This window comes from Misgurnus anguillicaudatus, chromosome 11 (genome assembly GCF_027580225.2).
Source record: "Misgurnus anguillicaudatus chromosome 11, ASM2758022v2, whole genome shotgun sequence".
In the NCBI taxonomy this organism is placed as follows: Eukaryota; Metazoa; Chordata; class Actinopteri; order Cypriniformes; family Cobitidae; genus Misgurnus; species Misgurnus anguillicaudatus.
Window position 1 is genome coordinate 832893 of NC_073347.2, and position 17985 is coordinate 850877.

Consider the following 17985-nt stretch of genomic DNA (forward strand, 5'->3'; position numbering starts at 1 on the left):
AGAGTTTTGAGGCTTTATCTCCAGATCGCTTTATCGAATGTACACCAAATTTGGATTTGTCATCACAATCATGACCTGAGGCCCCATATTGTTTCGGTGCAGTGCGCCCAGTGGTCAAGTCATTTGAGGCTATATTTCAACATTGCTTAATCATATGTATATCAAATTTGGTGGGTGTCATCACAATCATGCCCCGGGGCATCATCTATTGTTTCGGTGCAGTGCTACCTAGTGGTCAAGTCATTTGAGGCCATATCTCCACATTGCTTAATCATATGTACACCAAATTTGGTGGGTCTCATCACAATCATGACCTGAGGCACCAGCTATTGTTTTGGTGCAGTGCCCCCTAGTGGTCAAGTCATTTGAGGCTATATTTCAACATTGCTTAATCATATGTATATCAAATTTGGTGGGTGTCATCACAATCATGCCCCGAGGCATCATCTATTGTTTCGGTGCAGTGCCACCTAGTGGTCCAGTCATTTGAGGCTATATGGGACATTCTACCGAATTGGTGCAAATTGACACTTCAAAACTTCTTGAAAAAAGTGTGTTTTTTCCTGCAAGCTTTGTAGTCATAAACATAGTAGAACATCTAAGGAACATTAATCTACTGATTGGACACTTTAGTTTCCTAGCATGTTTTTATACAGTTTCGAAATGTTTTCTCTCTCCCAAAATTTGTCACTACCGAAACACAACAACATTTGATATAAAAATCTGGTTTTTAATAGCCTATTCTGATTTTCTTTACATTAACCTTCTAAATATATTTTTTTAATTTTTTTTTAAAGACAGTGTCATGGTTATATTGATTAGAAATATTATTTTAACAAAACTATAAGAGTGGTTCATCAAATTAAATGCATTTTGAAAGCAATATTTCTCTGTAATTGCCATACATGCACTGATACAGTTTTCAAATTCAAGGATTCATTAGTTTAAATTTTTATCTAACTAAATAAAATTATGTCATTTTTTCTGATAACAAAACCTATTTTATTTTTCCAGAACATTATTTGTTTCGGTCGTGACATCAAATGTTCGGTAGTGACGACCATATTGGATTGTCCATATTTTGTGTAAAAAAAGTAATTACTTAGTCAAAAATGATTGGCATTATGCAGTCAAAACATACAGCACAAAGAATATCTAACGCAACACCACATAAAAGTGCACTTTGCACTGAAATTACGCTGAAGAGATAGCGGATAGTTCAGACCTTGAAGGGATGCAAGATGCTGTGTTAATTTTCACATCTCTTGAGAAAAAGATGACAATGTATGTCCATATAAAACTTCAGGCCCACAGTATGAACTACAGAATTTGGTGTGTGTGCACCCATCTCCATCTGTAATGTTGGTGTGCACATGTGTGCCTGTTTTTCCATTACATATTCTAACTTAACTAAACCTCCTTAACTGATTCTCTTGTTGCTGAGTTTGACTTTTCTGAGTTTGAAGTAAACTTAATTTTTTATTTGATTTGAGGTAGGTTGAATAAATTTTCATATAAAAGAACTAGTGATAGACTGATATATCGGCCGATTTTTGCAAGTTTTATGTGTATTGGCATTGGCCGATTTGTGGCTGCTGTGTTCAGCGAGTTTTTCCGGCATTATTTACAGACAGAAATATAGTTTTTTAAGTTCAATTAATGTTACTTCTTTAAATTGATACTTATAAAAATGACACGATGATGCCAAATGTTACAAGTAAACTGAGTGAGCAAAAGAAGTATCGGCTCAAGTAAATAGGCTCTCTCAGTCTGTCCACTTTACTTTCATCTTTCCGTCTATGCATGTTGGTGATTCCTCTCTCTCTGTAGCTATCTCTACAAATGAACCAAAGATATTTACATTTACATTATTAGTGTGAGCCTGCCCTGTCTACACTTAACAATAACATGTCAATTTACAATGATACTGATAAGTGCTATCTGTTATGTCATTTATATAAAGCAATCAGTCAAAGTCCCGCTAAATTAGCGCAGAAAGTTTTCCTAGAGACCAGAGGTAGAATCATATAGCCTTCATTTATATCAATAATGAGTCAAGCTACTACTGTATGAATTAATTAAATTAATCTGGCCTAGTTCATTTTATCTTAGTTTGTAGTCCTAGTCAAATCACGTACAACATTACAGAAATATGACTAAAAAATTATTTGTACTGAAAAAGAATATATGTGCACTTGAAAGTTTCTATTTATTTATTAAAATAAAGAAATAAGTGTCATTTTGTCACTACCGAAACAATCACGTCACAACCGAAATGTCAACAAATGTTTCGGTTGTGACTGTTTCGCTAGTGACGATTTAAGCTAACTTTGATCCTACTGCTAAGATGCTAATCAGTACATAGTTAACTAGCACAGTTCTCAACATTGAAACATGAGTAAAACGTAAATGACCAGTAGAAAAAATCAAAAAAACTTAATTAATCATTGAAAAGGTGTGATCGGTAGTGACATTCATAAATGCCACACACTGATTTCCAAACTTTTGATCACATTTACTTCAAAACCATGGGACTGATCTAATCACCATGTCACCACAAGGGAGAGAGACACAGACAAAGTTTCTGGTTCAAAATGGAGGGGAGTGGCTTAAAGCATTATTATATTATTGACCAAACTATGCAATGTTTCGGTAGTGACGTGAAAATGCGGGACAGTGTTTTTTTTTACATGATTTTACATGATTTTTACTGAAAATATCTAATAAATATATTTTTGGTTTTAATTAACAAAAGTATTCAAAATGATACTTCATAAAACAATGATAAAAAAAATTACAAAAACTATTTCATATTTTTTTCCTATGGTGAAATTCAGACCTTGGGGTTTGGGACAACCACCTCTCAATTGAAAGCACCATATAAATAATGATATTTTATATATAAAGCCTGCCGCTACCTCAAATATTACTTTGGGTTTTGATTGGTATTTGCTTATTTTTTTTATTATCAAACATTTTCCTACATTAATGTGGGTTAAATTTGGGTAAATTTGGTGGGTGTCATCACAATCATGACCTGAGGCACCATATATTGTTTCGGTGCAGTGCCCCCTAGTGGTCAAGTCATTTGAGGCTATATCTCCAGATTGCTTAATCGTACATACACCAAATTTGGTGGGTGTCTTCACAATCGTGAACTGAGGCACCATCTATTGTTTTAGTGCAGTGCCCCCTAGTGGTCAAGTCATTTGAGGCTATATCTCAACATTGCTTAATCATATGTATATTAAATTTGGTGGGTGTCATCACAAACATGACCTGAGGCAAAACCCATTGTTTCTGCACAACACTCAAGATTTGGAAAATGGCTATTTTTGCCTTAATCTACTGAAAACTTCTTAAATCTTAAATCATGACGGCCACCACCGATACTTCATTCTGTGCCCTTTTTAGCTTGACCCCGGCATTGCTGCTTTGCAGCTATATTGTGTTACGTATTGTTACTCCTCCTACTCCCCCTAGTGGATACTAAAGAAATTACAGCTACATTTGTTCTGTGGCTTCTTTTATTGAACATCATCAGGAAGTGCCCAGTAATGTCTTCAGTTAGCAGCTTCTGGTATTTCAGAACCAGTCTAAGTCCATCTGCTCACATTTCAAGCTATAAACGAGCATTGTTGGTATGTAAATGTTCTTTAACATGTCATCTATCTATGCAGAGGAATATTTTCATTTAAGATGAGATATATGTTATTAAAATAGATTCCTGGGTGTTACTTTATCGCGGCTGTGGCATAAATAGAATAGTCTGAGCAAACTTACGACTAAAATCTTTAAATAGCTATTTCATTGTGTAAAATAACAAGTTATTTGTACTAGTATTGATTAAAATGTGAACATACTTAATGTGAAGATTTAGTACTCATTCATGTATATTTTTGGTTTCAGTTTTACCCTACTTTTGTCATCATTAAAGAAGTGAATAATTCATCTTCGTCCAGTGTGGTGATTAGAAGAGGAGTTAAACTATCTGTCAATTTACACAAAGGGCTGTAATAAGGACGAAATAGTAAAACAACGCCTCATAAGCGAGCTGATCTACAGCAGATCTGGACCCCGCACGCTGCAGTTCTGAAATAAAGGTAGCCAGCATACACAATGTCGTAAGAGGATGCAAATTCAAGGGGCTCAGTGATCACCAGATCTCAAGCTTCCCACACATCCAGTCGCCATAGCAGATCTAGTGCAGCCACAGCTATGGCACGCGCAGAAGCGGAAGCAGCCAAAGCAAAAGTAGCATATGCTAAAAAGGAGATGCAAATCAAAATTCAAAAAGCACAATTGGAAGCATCATTGGAGAAACTGAATGCAGAAAAGACAGCAGCTGCGGCCGTAGCCAAAGCAGAGGTTTTGGAGGCTGCTCTGGAGTATGAGAATGATGGGTATTACTCCAAGCTAAAGTGTGGATCTGAACAGCGATCTTACAACCCCATACAAATGACTGAAGAGTATGTACAAAAACATAGTATATTGGACAGCAGCCTAAAGCCAGAGTCACAACTACAGGGTTTCCCTACTAACACTTGATTTGTTAGTAAAGTGGCTGGGGCCAGAGTTAGCAGAACATGCGAAACCCTTGAAAGCTGTTAATTGTGTGGGAGAGAAGTCATTGAGGACGCACTATGGAAGAGACTTGATTACTTTCCAAGGATTTCAAACAAAGACAATCAGAAACTCAGGGAGCTTGCAGACTTGCTGACCGAGCTACAAGTTGTGAAATCGGAAGGTGAACTCCCAGGCCTTGCATATCTAGACACAGCACGCGGTATAAGCAATATCGTACAGAAGCTACCATTTGCTTTGCAAGAAAGATGGATGACACAAGGCTCCAGCTACAAAGACAGCCACAGAGTTGCCTTCCCTCCATTCTCTTTCTTTGTCAACATTGTCTCCCAACAAGCAAGGACACGTAACGACCCAAGTTTCATGTTTGTTCCTTGTACTGGAGATCAGACCAAGACAGACAAATATACACATAAAAACATGAGCTACTGTACACCCGTATCAGTCCATAAGACTGACATTTCATCAGCCTCAGCTACTGCAGCTGACCCTACACACACAAAGATAGAAGACCCAGCAAAACATGTCCTATTCATAAGAAGCCCCACCCCCTTTACAAACGTAGTGCGTTCAGAGAGAGACCCCTCGAGGAGAGAAAAGCCCTTTTGAAACAAATTGGCATCTGTTTTCATTGTTTTGCGTCAAAATCTCATTTTGCGCAGAACTGTGTAAAGAATGTTAGATGCACCGAGTGTGACGACGACACCAATGTACTACATTCGATTCTACACCCAGGGCCCGCTCCATGGTCCATCAAGACCCTAAAACTTACACATGAGCATTGGGGGGAGGATCAGATCGTCGGTCCAAACGTTGCAGTGACTTCAAAGTGTACAGAAGTTTGTGGCGGAGACAAGACTGAAAGATCCTGTTCTAAGATTTGTTTGATCAGAGTCTTCCCTACCGGCCAGAAGGAGAAACCAGTGGAGCTGTACATCATATTTAATAAATAGAGTAATCGGTCCCTGGTAAGATCAGAATTCTTCGAGCTCTTCAATGTTAAAGGCGACCGCTCTCCATATTCCCTAAGGACATGTGCGGGCGTAGTGGAGAAGTCAGGGAGAAGAGCACCCGGCTTCCAGGTACAGTCTTTGGATGAAGAAGTTACTCTCTCCCTCCCTACTCTGATAGAGTGCAATCAGATTCCCAACAACCGATCTGAAATTCCCACTCCAGAGGTAGCTGTCCAGCACACGCACCTAAATTGTATCGCAAAACAGATTCCAACCTTACATACCCAGGCACCCATAATGTTGCTGCTTGGCAGAGACCTCATCAGAGTCCACAAAGTGCGTAAACAAATGAATGGCCCACACGACTCTCCATACGCAAAAAAGCTTGACTTGGGCTGGGTTATAGTGGGCAGTGTCTGCCTTGGTAAAGTCCACAAACCAGACGTAGTGAACACCTTCTACATTAACACACTGGAAAATGGACGAGCATCCCTCTTCAAATTTCTTTGTGAAAGAAATACATGACAACACTGGGTCTCTCATCTGCAAGGACCACATAGCATGCGCTGTTTCAGAGATCCAAAGATGATGACAAAATTGCACCTTCATTTGAAGACGCAGCGTTTCTGAACATCATGGAACTAGGGTTTTACAAAGATAAAGATAACAGTTGGACGGCTCCCTTACCTTTTAAGACACCGAGACGCCACCTGCCCAACAACAAGGTTCAAGCTCTTAACTGTTTTTAACAGGAACTTATTACGTTTTCTGTGGTATCAAGAAAATGACTTTAACAAAGACATCAAGGAATATAGAATGCGCGTGCATGTTTTTGGCAACAGTCCTTCACCGGCTGTTGCTATCTTTGGGCTGAGGAAGACAGCACAAGAGGGAGAGGAGCCCTTTGGAAGAGATGTTAGAAGGTTTGTGGAGAGGAACTTCTACGTAGATGATGCATTAAAATCTCTACCTATTGATCTGCTCAAAAGAGCACAGCAGATGCTGGCATGTTCCAACCTCAGGCTGCATAAGATCGCGTCAAACAATGCAGAAGTCATGGCAGCCTTCCCTTCAGACAACCATGCCAGCGACCTAAAGGATCTAGATCCGGAAGTCGGTGATCTTCCCATGCAGCGAAGTTTAGGTGTCAATTGGGATCTGAAGAATGACACATTCACCTTTCAGGTGTTTGAGGAACACAAACCTTTTACACGACGTGGAGTCTTGTCAACCATTAACAGTCTGTATGACCCCTTGGAATTTGTTGCCCTGATCTTGTTGCAGGGGAAAGCCATACTTTGAGAATTAACAGTAGGATTGGGTACCGAAACTCGGTGCCAATAGGAAACCGATTCTAACGTAAAACGGTAGTAACCATACCGAATATGAATGAAAAATTCTGTGCCTGATTTCGGTTCCTGACTTTTCTTTACCGCCACCTGGTGTTCCGGCGTCAACTTGCGTGACGTCATTGCCGCTACTCGGCCCACGTTGTTGCGACTCGCGAGGATTAATAAAGATGCCGAAGTCAAAATGCTCCAAGGTTTGGCTGCATTTCACGTGTCATGGTGACTCTGCAACTTGCAACTTGCCTTAAAAGAATAGCATGCAAGAGAGGTAACACTTCGAATTTGATGAAACATCTGACGAGACATGGAGTGTACTTAAAAGCCGAACAATGCTCTGTGTTTGACAACCTAAGAGACGCAGAGCCAAGCGCGTCAACAGCAGCAGCTAGAGTTGACCTCGCACCTGAACAAACTGAAGAGAATCCCAGCCCTGCCAGTGTGGACACAGGTGATAATAATAGCAGCCGTTCCTCTTCGGGTAAGTCTAGTAATTTAATGCCAACTGCAAATCTTGCATATCAAAATGTTTTGTTCTAACACGAGGCTATACTGTATATGTGTGTGTGTTATATATTTCTGACTGAGTGCTCAAGATTGTTCTCTGCTTCGTGTAAAAGTCATAATATGTGAAGACAAAATGTTGATCTTAACATTTTGGGTGTTTTACATCAGTATTAAACAGAATATGCTAGTAGTTATAACCTGAAGAGGTATTATTTTTTTTATTTTATTTTTTTTTCAACCCGGGGAGGCAGCCTTTTTGGGCTTAACTTCTATACGTTACATTAGTAATACGTTTGCTTATAATGTTGATTTATAGCCGTAGCAAATTTAACTGCTTGTGCTATCGTTTATTATGTTGTGCTATCTGTCGATTTTCTGTGCTTTTCACTGCATCTATTATGTAAAGCTGCTTTGATACAATTACCAAATTGTGAAAAGCGCTATATAAATAAAATTGAATTGAATTGAAAAAATTATATATATACAATTTTTATAGTAATATTTTATAGTAATATCTTTCTATTTTTTTTATTTTCAAGTTACAATGACTCCTTTCATCATGGCTAAGAAGGCTGTACTAACCAGAGAGAAGATTCAGGAAATCTTCAAAAAAGGCAGTTACCAAATTTGTGGTGATGGGGTTTCATCCATTTTCCACAGTGGAATCACCATCTTTCAGGTGCAATTGTGAGCTAAATCAAAATAGAATTTCCTGCCTCCCCGGGTTGAAAAAACCCTAGGAGAAAAAACCCGGACTTTTTAGCCGGGGAAGTAAAAAAAGTCCTAGGAGGGAAAAACCCTTGGAAGATTATATATATATATATATATATATATATATATATATATATATACACACACACATTGAAACATTGAAACGGATAAGGAGATTAAGCAGGTTCTGCCGGTGGTCATTGGTCAGGGATCAGCTGGGCATCATGTTGAAGAACAGCCAGTAGATCAGAGGTGTGCCGACTTTCACATTTACCGGAACTGGATCTGTTTGTCTCATTGTCCTCGGGATCGAGGACGAGACAGGGAGAGAGAAATAAAATCTTATTAGCGTAGGGGCCATTCACATGTAAAGCAAGTGTCACACAGTGATGTGGTTTAAGTCAGCTCGGTTCCGGACAGGCTAACTATTGCTGGTTAAGTGTATTACATATAGTTGATGGTTTTAGAAAATGTGTGGCCCCAGGGCGAGTCTATGTATGGACCCCCCCCCATATGATCTTTAAAACAGAAACAGAAACTCGTTTGACTAAGGCCAGAGGCCCCACTGCCGTCGTTAATACTAACGTACAGTGGCAAATGGTTCTGTATGACATACTATTCTCAAGATCATGGGAAAAAGCCAAAATCGCAACATCGAAATTAAGACTCAACCGACAACTAATTCAAAGTTTCAACATATAACTAATGACATTTACCATGCTTTGGAGTGTTGACGAAAATAAGGTTTTAATTTATTTATTTATTAGCTTGTACAAGCTAGCTATTGTGAGATAAGTACCATTACTAAAACAAATTATGTGAATGCCTTGTTAAAGAGAAAAGTTTTAAGTCTAGATTTAAAGTTATCTACTGTCTCTGATTTTCGGACATCGGTTGGTAAATCATTCCATAGCTTAGGGGCTAAGTAGGAAAAGGATCTGCCACCTTTAGACACTTTTGATATTTTAGGGATAATTAAGAGACCAGAATTTTGCGACCGCAATGCACGTGATGGATTGTATTCTGATAATAATTCTCTAAGATATGAGGGTGCTAGGCCATTTAAGGCTTTGTAGGTGATTAGTAATATTTTAAATTGTATGCCATATTAAACTGGTAGCCAGTGTAAAGATGCCAGAATTGGGCTTATGTGGTCATACTTCTTAGATCGAGTAAGCACTCTTGCAGAAGCGTTTTGAACTAGCTGAAGCTTGTTTACCTGATTTGCATGGCATCCTCCGAGTAACGAGTTACAATAGTCTATTCTAGACGTCATGAAAGCGTGGATAAGCTTCTCTACCATCCTTGCTGGGAAACACTTTTGCGATACGCCCTATAGGCCATGTGTTTCTTTTGGCTTGATTGACTTTGATGAGCACTAAACTCCCTTTAGTGAGATTTGGCTTGTCAGACTGCCACTTCCTTCTTGTCTGCCTTCTTGAGTGGACAGGTATTGCTTCCTCCATTTGTCCCAGAAGGTGTTGGCAAGACTTTGTACCTGTCTCCACTGACATCTGTACAAGTCTTTGCCATCAAAGTCGCCTGGAGGTGCAAGAGAGGAACCAGTTTTTTTGTATTAACAGAGTCGCAGGGGTAAGTATAAATAGATCATCTGGATCTGTAGACACTGGTACAAGCAGTCTGGAATTTACAATGGCTGTCACTTCAGCCATCAAGGTGACTAAGCCTACAAAGAGTTTAACCCCCCTCACGCCTCCCATATGGGCGGAGCCTGGGAAAGGATGATAGGGCTGACCCGCAAGATCTTGGACTCAATGTTCTTACAGCTGGGGTCTTCAAGAATCACCCACGAGGTCCTAGTCACCTTGATGGCTGAAGTGACAGCCATTGTAAATTCCAGAACGCTTGTACCAGTGTCTACAGATCCAGATGATCCATTTATACTTACCCCTGCGACTCTGTTAATCCAAAAAACTGGTCCCTCTCTTGCACTTCCAGGCGACTTCAATGGCAAAGACTTGTACAGACGTCAGTGGAGACAGGTACAAAGTCTTGCCAACACCTTCTGGGACAAATGGAGGAAGCAATACCTGTCCACTCTGCAGACAAGAAGGAAGTGGCAGTCTGACAAGCCAAATCTCACTAAAGGGAGTTTAGTGCTCATCAAAGTCAATCAAGCCAAAAGAAACACATGGCCTATAGGGCGTACTGCAGAAGTGTTTCCCAGCAAGGATGACAGAGTTCGCAAAGTGGAAGTGAAGGTTGCACTCCAGATGGAGTTAAAGTGTTCCTGAGGCCAGTTACTGAGTTGGTCCTCTTCTTACCATCCGAAGACTAGAATATGACTGCCCTTTCAGACATGTATGATAGATTAAGTAATGGCATTCAGGGACACCAGACGGGGAGTGTTCTGTATTGGTGTGTTCTGTATTAATGTGTTACGTATTGTTACTCCTCCTACTCCCCCTAGTGGATACTAAAGAAATTACAGCTACATTTGTTCTGTGGCTTCTTTTATTGAACTTCATCAGGAAGTGCCCAGTAATGTCTTCAGTTAGCAGCTTTTGGTATTTCAGAACCAGTCTTAGTCCATCTGCTCACATTTCAAGCTATAAACGAGCATTATAGGTATGTAAATGTTCTTTAACGTGTCATCTATCTATGCAGAGGAATATTTTCATGTAAGATGAAATATATGTTATTAAAATAGATTTCCGGGTGTTCATTTATCACGGCTGTGGCATAAATAGAATAGTCTGAGCAAACTTACGACTAAAATCTTTAAATAGCTATTTCATTGTGTAAAATAACAAGTTATTTGTACAAGTATTGTTTAAAACGTGAAAAGACTTAATGTGAAGATTTAGTACTCATTTATGTATATTTTTGGTTTCAGTTTTACCCTACTTTTGTCATCATTAAAGAAGTGAATGATTCATCTTCGTCCAGTGTGGTGATTAGAAGAGGAGTTAAACTATCTGTCAATTTACACAAAGGGCTGTAATAAGGACGGAATACTATGACTAGAAAAACCATTATGTGGCGGTTTTCCAGACAGGGTTATGATTAATCCAGGACTAGGCCTTAGTTATGTAAGGACATTTAAGTGTTTTTTACAAACAAACCTTGCAAAAAAACAATACTGGTGTGCATTTTGAGACAAAACAATATATGATATGACAGTACAAGGGGTTTTTTAATTTAAGGCAGCTCAAACATGAATTATAGTCTGGGACTCGGATAAGCACTGTCCAAGAAACTGCCCCAAGAAACTGATACAAACTGTGAGTCTTGTGATCGATTGAATCACTATTATTAGATCCAATTTAAAGATGCGCAAGAACAGTTGCTTGCATGATAATCCAGGATTTATCAATATTCTACATTAAAAATATTTTTTATTCGGGCTATTGTTATCTATTTTTGGGTTACCAAAAAAGTACCTGCCCGAAGTGCTACCAAGGACTTTGAAACCATCATTTAAAAGTAGTGTTGCATTTCATGAAGTTTATAGACCCTCACTGGTTTTTGGGTTGAATTATTGGAACATTTTAAGGAACAAACCTTCCAGTGCATTGGAAGGATTTTGAGAATGAGATCATTCCAGTGCACAGACTGAACAAGGAAGCTAATTGAGACGCAGCCTGGTTCGGGTCCAGCGCTCAAATAATAGACGGGTTCACGTTGGATTGGAAAGAGTAATAAAATATTGTACTCAAGTAAAAGTAAAGTTACTTTAATAATATTTGACTTAAGTAAATGTAAAGTTACTGGTCTAAAAATCTACTCAAGTACAAGTAAAAAGTAAGTCATTTTAAATTTACTCAGAGTAAAAGTTACTTTTTTACAGCAGGGAGAGGTGGAGGATTCTAGTATAGTTCAAAAACGACAAGGGAATATAAATCTTAAACTAGTTGTTTTTAAATGTAGAAACATATTTACAATTAAAGTGCAATAACAAAAAGTTAATAAAATAAAAAGCTTTTTTAAACTAAGAAACATTTATGGAATTGTTTAATGATTTTTACATGTGAGTTATGCACTTTTGAAGGTGGTCAGTGGCTAGTAAATACAATCACTATAGTAAGGTTGTTATTGATGTATTGCTGGTAACATGCATTATTTTATTAAACTATATATAGTTTAAATGAGCATATAATGAGATGAGTGCCATGGCTTCATACTTTTGACACGTTTATTGTCTTCTAGCTTCCCTGAACTGGGTACCTGATGTCAGAGCTTTATTCTTCTTTCTTTCTCTCTCTCTCTCTCTCTCTCTGAGTGCATGCTGGGAGTGAGTGGGCAGACTGTGCGTGTGAGTGAGAACGCTGCTGTGAGTGTGAGTCTTTATTCCTACTTTTATTCTTTCTCTGCTGGTTTTTTAAAAAGTATTTAGCGTTGAGTGGTTTATTTTGTTTGTAGTTGGTTGTATTGCTAATGGACTCCTGCCAACCGGCGTTTTGCTGGTTAGCAATGGCGGCTCCCGTTAGTAGTTCAGAGCAACTTTCACGCAGGCACGGTATTAAAGTTGCACCTGTGGTGAATTGTTCTGTGGAAGATTGCGCTCTTGCTGTTGGAGAGGCTGTTGATTACGACAGTATACTGTCTGCTTCTCGCATGAACAGCGCGGTGGTCATTTTTCTAGATTCTCTAGAGAAAGTGAACGATGTAGTTTCATAGCGGAATAGTTGTGCATGATACTTTCACTCCTGTTATGCCGTTAACTCAACCTGCAAAAAAAAATCACCCTGTCTAATGTTCCACCTTTCATTAAAGACGAGTTGCTAATAACAGAGTTGTCGAGACATGGTAAGATAATGTCTCAAATGAAGAAAATACCGCTTAATTGCAAGCAGAGATGCTCACAAGTCTCTGAGCTCGAGTCCGAGTCAAGTCTGAAGTCTTTGAGCTCAAGTCCAAGTCAAGTCTTAAGTCTTTGAGCTTGAGTCCAAGTCAAGTCTGAAGTCTCTGGGCTCGAGTCCAAGTCAAGTCTCAAGTCTCGTTGTAACAAATAAACCTCTAATAACAAATAAAGAAATTATAAACATTTATAAAAAAAGAACATAGTTGCACATTAAGTAAGGTCTAAAATTAGCATTATGTACAGAAATTAAATTAAATGGGTAATAACACTGTCTTTATTGTAAAAATTAAATGTTATTATTATTATTTTTGAACAATAGAAGTGATTTTCTGTTTGTCTTGGGTTGTTTGATTAACATAAATGACACAGACTTAAGTAGGTTAATTGAGGTTACTGTCTCTTTATTAAGAACAAATAAGCCCAGACTGGTTTCTGACTGGTTTCTTAAGACAAAAACAAAAATGTTTTATTAGAAAAAGAATACTGTGAGATCATTTTGTGTGTATGTATGTGCCTTGTCCAGAAAAGAAAGATTTTATATTGGCTTAACTTTTGAAACACTTCTCTCTGTATGTACACTACTGAGGGCACTTAAACGCGTGCTCAAACACAGGCAGAGGGCGAATTCCAAACAGCGCTTCAGATAAAAACGTTACGTTGTTTTTCATTGCTCTATTCAGCAAATGTATGTTAATGGACTACAGTATGACACAAAGTAGCGCAACTCTGGACCTGACTGGGCTGGACCGGACACACTTAACCGCATGTGCGTACAGAAATCTGCTCACTTGAGCGCCTTTTTGCAGTTAAATTGTTTAACCATTTAAACAATTGCAAGCCTTAGAAACAATGATAAACTTACCTTATTTAAATTGCATATTAATCCGCAAACCGCATGCGAGCTGAACCGCGGATCCGTCACAGCACTACCTAAAGCTTCAGATGAATGCCACAGCAGCGGCTGCCTGCAGGTGCAGTCGACATGTATGTTCGCGGCCACGCTCGCGAAGCAGATACGTCATGTGTTACGTCGTGGGCAGGTTGTAGGTAACGGAGGAAGCTATGACAGCGAGCTCATCAGACGTTTCCTAAAAATAAACATTGTTCACGAGTCGCGCGGCTCGAGTCCGAGTCTGAAGTCTTTGAGGGTCGAGTCTCAAGTCGAGTCTGAAGTCACTGTGTGTGCGACTTAAGTCGCACTCGAGTCCGAGTCTCAAACTCGAGTCCCCATCTCTGATTGCAAGTGACCATTACTTAAACATGTTATTTGCTTTAGACGACAAGTGTATAATGGTTTTGAATAGCGGTGTTGATGAATTGAACGTGGTATTCAAATTTCGGGTAGAGGGTTTTAATTATGTTGTCTTTGCGTCTTCTGATACAATGAGGTGTTGTGAATGTGGAAAAGTGGGTCACACAAAACGCGTTTCCGGGCGCGTGCTGCTGATACTGATACTAGTGCAGACACTGATGTGAATGCTGCGGGTAGCAGTAATGTTGTGAGGCAGGCTGAAGAAAACACAAACACTGCTCAAAATTATGTTTCTGAGACTGTAGCTGAAGAAAGTAACAACGTTGCGTTTGAAAACGCTGCAGGTATTGAACATTAAATGAAAGCAATGTGAAAACTAATAATGTTACTGAGGCTGCAGATTTCATTAACTCTGATGAGGATATGAATACTGACTTTGAAAAGGATGAGGCTTTGTTTAAAACCCCAGTTGGCAAGAGAAATCACTTAAAGAGACTGATGATGTAGAACAAGTTGGCAATAGGAATGATGAAACTGAGTATAGCATGCATGAAGATTCTGATAGTGAGGCTGTGGATAGCCAACAAAGTTTGTACACTTTTGAGAAAATTAGACTCTTCCAGTTCCTGCAAAAGACAAAAAAAATGAAAAATGTCCGGGTTGTAGAACATTTACCTGATAGGAAAACATTTATTGACTCAGTTGTTATACTAATGAGGGGCAAAGGTGAAGAACGTTTTACAGTACAAGAGATATTAGAGATATAGGCTGAAGAAATTTGAGTCCAAATTAAAGCTGGAATTAAGAAATGAGGATGGTTTTGAGACTACATAGTGTTTATTTTTTTAAGTTACTGTGTTTTCTTTTCTGTTTTTTTGAAACATGCAATCAGATGAGTGCAATAAAAATAGGCACCTTAAATCTGAATGGTGCAAGTTGTATAGAGAAAAGAGCACTCTTGTTTGAGTTAATGAGTCAAAAAAGCATTGATGTGATGTTTGTTCAGGAAACGCATAGTGACAGCCTGCATGAAATTAACTGGAGAAAGGAATGGCAGGGGGGAATATATTTCACACACATTAATTCTGTTAAACAATACCCCGATAATAATACCCCGACAGTGACCATATAAAAATGTAAATAATAGATTGTTTGACACGTAAAGATGTCTCAAACTCATCAGATATCTTGGGCCCTTTAGCCATTTCAATATTTAACAATGCAAATGTATGTTTACAGGATTCTTTGTTCATATTTATCAAGAGTGCTATTAATTCTGACCATGGATAGCAGATTTGTTTTCACAGGTGTCTTTGTTTATATTTACTAAAGGTGTTTATAATTGTGACCATGACTGTACATAAAAGGAAGTGTTCCCTAAAAATCAAACCCTTGACTTTTCTGCTAATAATGCAGCACTCTTACTAATTGAGCTCAAGGAAAGTAATGACTCTTCTACTACACTATACACACAGCTCCTTTAATGACTCGATAGATACACACGGGTGCACACACACACACACACACACACACACACACACACACACGCATGAATCTTTCTCTCAAAATTGCTACAAATAGGTCTGGCAGAGAAGCAGGCGCTGCACATATATCTCTAAACATTTTAAAAGAAGAGCCCTTTCAAACAAACCAGAGCTGAGCTGAAAACATTTCTGTGCAGACAGTTTAGTTGAAAATACATCTGGGTGAAAGGGAGCTGACACTCCCATCCAAGAAATAAGGGATTTCAGGATAGCAAGTATCGCTCTTTATATCTTAATGAAAGGCCCAACCCTTAGCCATCTCGTTTCATTATTGCCTCCAAATCATCACAGTATGTGATCTCATTAAGACATCAGCTCTTGCTATTATCACATTTAGTTGTACAATGAAACCTTTAACAAAAAGAAAGAGTCTATGAGAATTACAGGCTTGTCCTTTGTTGCATATATGTCTGCCTATTGTAATTTAGGAATGAACTTGTAGAACAATGACAACCTGTTTTCACAGTGATTGCAGGATTTCTACTGCTATACAAAATCAAATCTTATTCTGTAGCTCTTGCATCTCAGCTCTTATCCTTGCTTATCCTTTTTCAACACCACACATTTCAGGAAGCCTCAATCTCTATGGTAACACTAGGGTTGAAGCTTGTATAATGCATATACATAAAAAGGAATTACAAATCCGCATCATTCTAATATGCATCTACAATGAATGTATACAATGAGTACGCCATGTAATGCATTAAATATTTTCCAGTCAAATATATTTGAATCCTCACCCTAATCATGCTTATCCAATTATATTGTATACTACAATGTAACATAAAATAGATTTTGTGTTAATCACGTCTTGTAAATACATTGTACTCATTGTAAAATATTATTATGTAAAATAACTGTGAATAGAATTATTGACAAGATACAGTAAATAGCCTACAACTGATTATAATGAATAAGAATACCTGAAAATAAAAATGCTCATACACATACTATGCTATGTTATTTATATCAAATAAATGTCTTTTCATTAACACTTCCAACCAGGAGGAGTATGATAAAATATGATCAATAGGCCTATCTGTATTACCGTTGGGAAAATATGTTTCAGTATTTTGTTATTATTTGTCATAATTTAGCTTGTACACGAGCATGTTCTTTGCATATACTATAATGTATTGAAAATATTTGGCAAATACAAATCAGCCTACAGAAACAAAGAACAGCACTCTTTGGTTTAACAAACAAAAATGTACTGGTTAAGTATATCACTATGTAGGCAAATGTAGGTTGCATATAATAAAGCATTATAATATGCAGGCATTTTGATGCGTATCTTCCAAACACAAATAGCCTACTTACACAAAAACTCCGAAAAGCAGCACTCTAATACCGACCTCCAGCCCCAGATCCAGCATATAATTCTTTCTGTCTGGAGGAGACATCTTCATGTTTTCCAAACAATACGATTTTTACTGAAGAAACCGCGATCACAAACAAGAGAAGTCAGTGGTAGCCTAGTGCACAGCTGTCCTATAAACGCGAAACTGTAGCTACTCAGCAACAGTCTGGCGTCTTGTGCACATTTGGATAAATACCAGGCGCTGCTAAAATCCACCATACGGCATGTATCGTACAATACACGTTGTGTTTCTTCCCTGTGAGATCTACGTAATCAGTGATCAGAGTGAATGTCAAACCCGTGCGGGTCTAGGTACTCTGGACCAAACCAGACGCCAGCGGCATCTGAACCAGCTGATATCTCCGCTATGAAGTGTCTGAGATAAAGCGATGCGATCCCTCCCTCCTTAAGATTGCCATTACCGATAGATGCTGGAGAAAGAACCTTACAAAAGTGCTGCGTCGCGGTGATACATTGGTAGTAATGTTAGGCGTAATGCAGTAGCCTACTTAAGGATTACACAACCTAGCCAACTTTCTAACGTTTCGACGTTGTGTCATTGAAGGTGTCACAACGCGGGCACAATGTTATTTAACACCTTAGTATTCGGGGCCGTTGCTTTACCATGTACAAGCACCACCGAACGACACAAGTCACTCTAGAAGCGCGAATGACACTAGCTCGTCTGCTCAGTTCAGCCACCCAACTAGGCGTCCTCGGAGTGTCGAACCCCCACCCAAAGTGAAACGGAACCCACTAAAAATAAAAGTGGAAAATGTGTGAGGTGGGTTACCAAAAGAACTGTCGCTTTGAAAGACTTTAAAAACCAGTGGCGCCTCCAGAAAATTTTAATAGGGGATGGCCAAGAGGAAGCCATAGCAAATCATCAAAAATGCCAGGGGT

General features: G+C 38.7%; 1 protein-coding gene across 3 annotated transcripts in view; it reads right to left on the bottom strand.

The window, feature by feature from the left end:
• The window catches only part of plpp4 (phospholipid phosphatase 4), a 225294-nt gene extending 207552 nt beyond the window's left edge, over positions 1–17742 (bottom strand). Inside the window, exon 1 of one of the 3 annotated variants that reach the window (XM_073872786.1) lies at positions 17078–17742. Coding sequence is in view for 2 of the 3 variants with exons in the window: in XM_055170570.2 (XP_055026545.1) it covers positions 17043–17131 (89 nt within the window). In the remaining variant the exon portion in view is untranslated. Of the gene's footprint in view, positions 1–17042 lie in introns of all 3 variants that reach the window. The other 2 variants (XM_055170570.2, XM_055170571.2) reach the window with 2 other exon arrangements.
• Positions 17743–17985: the final 243 nt, after the last annotated feature.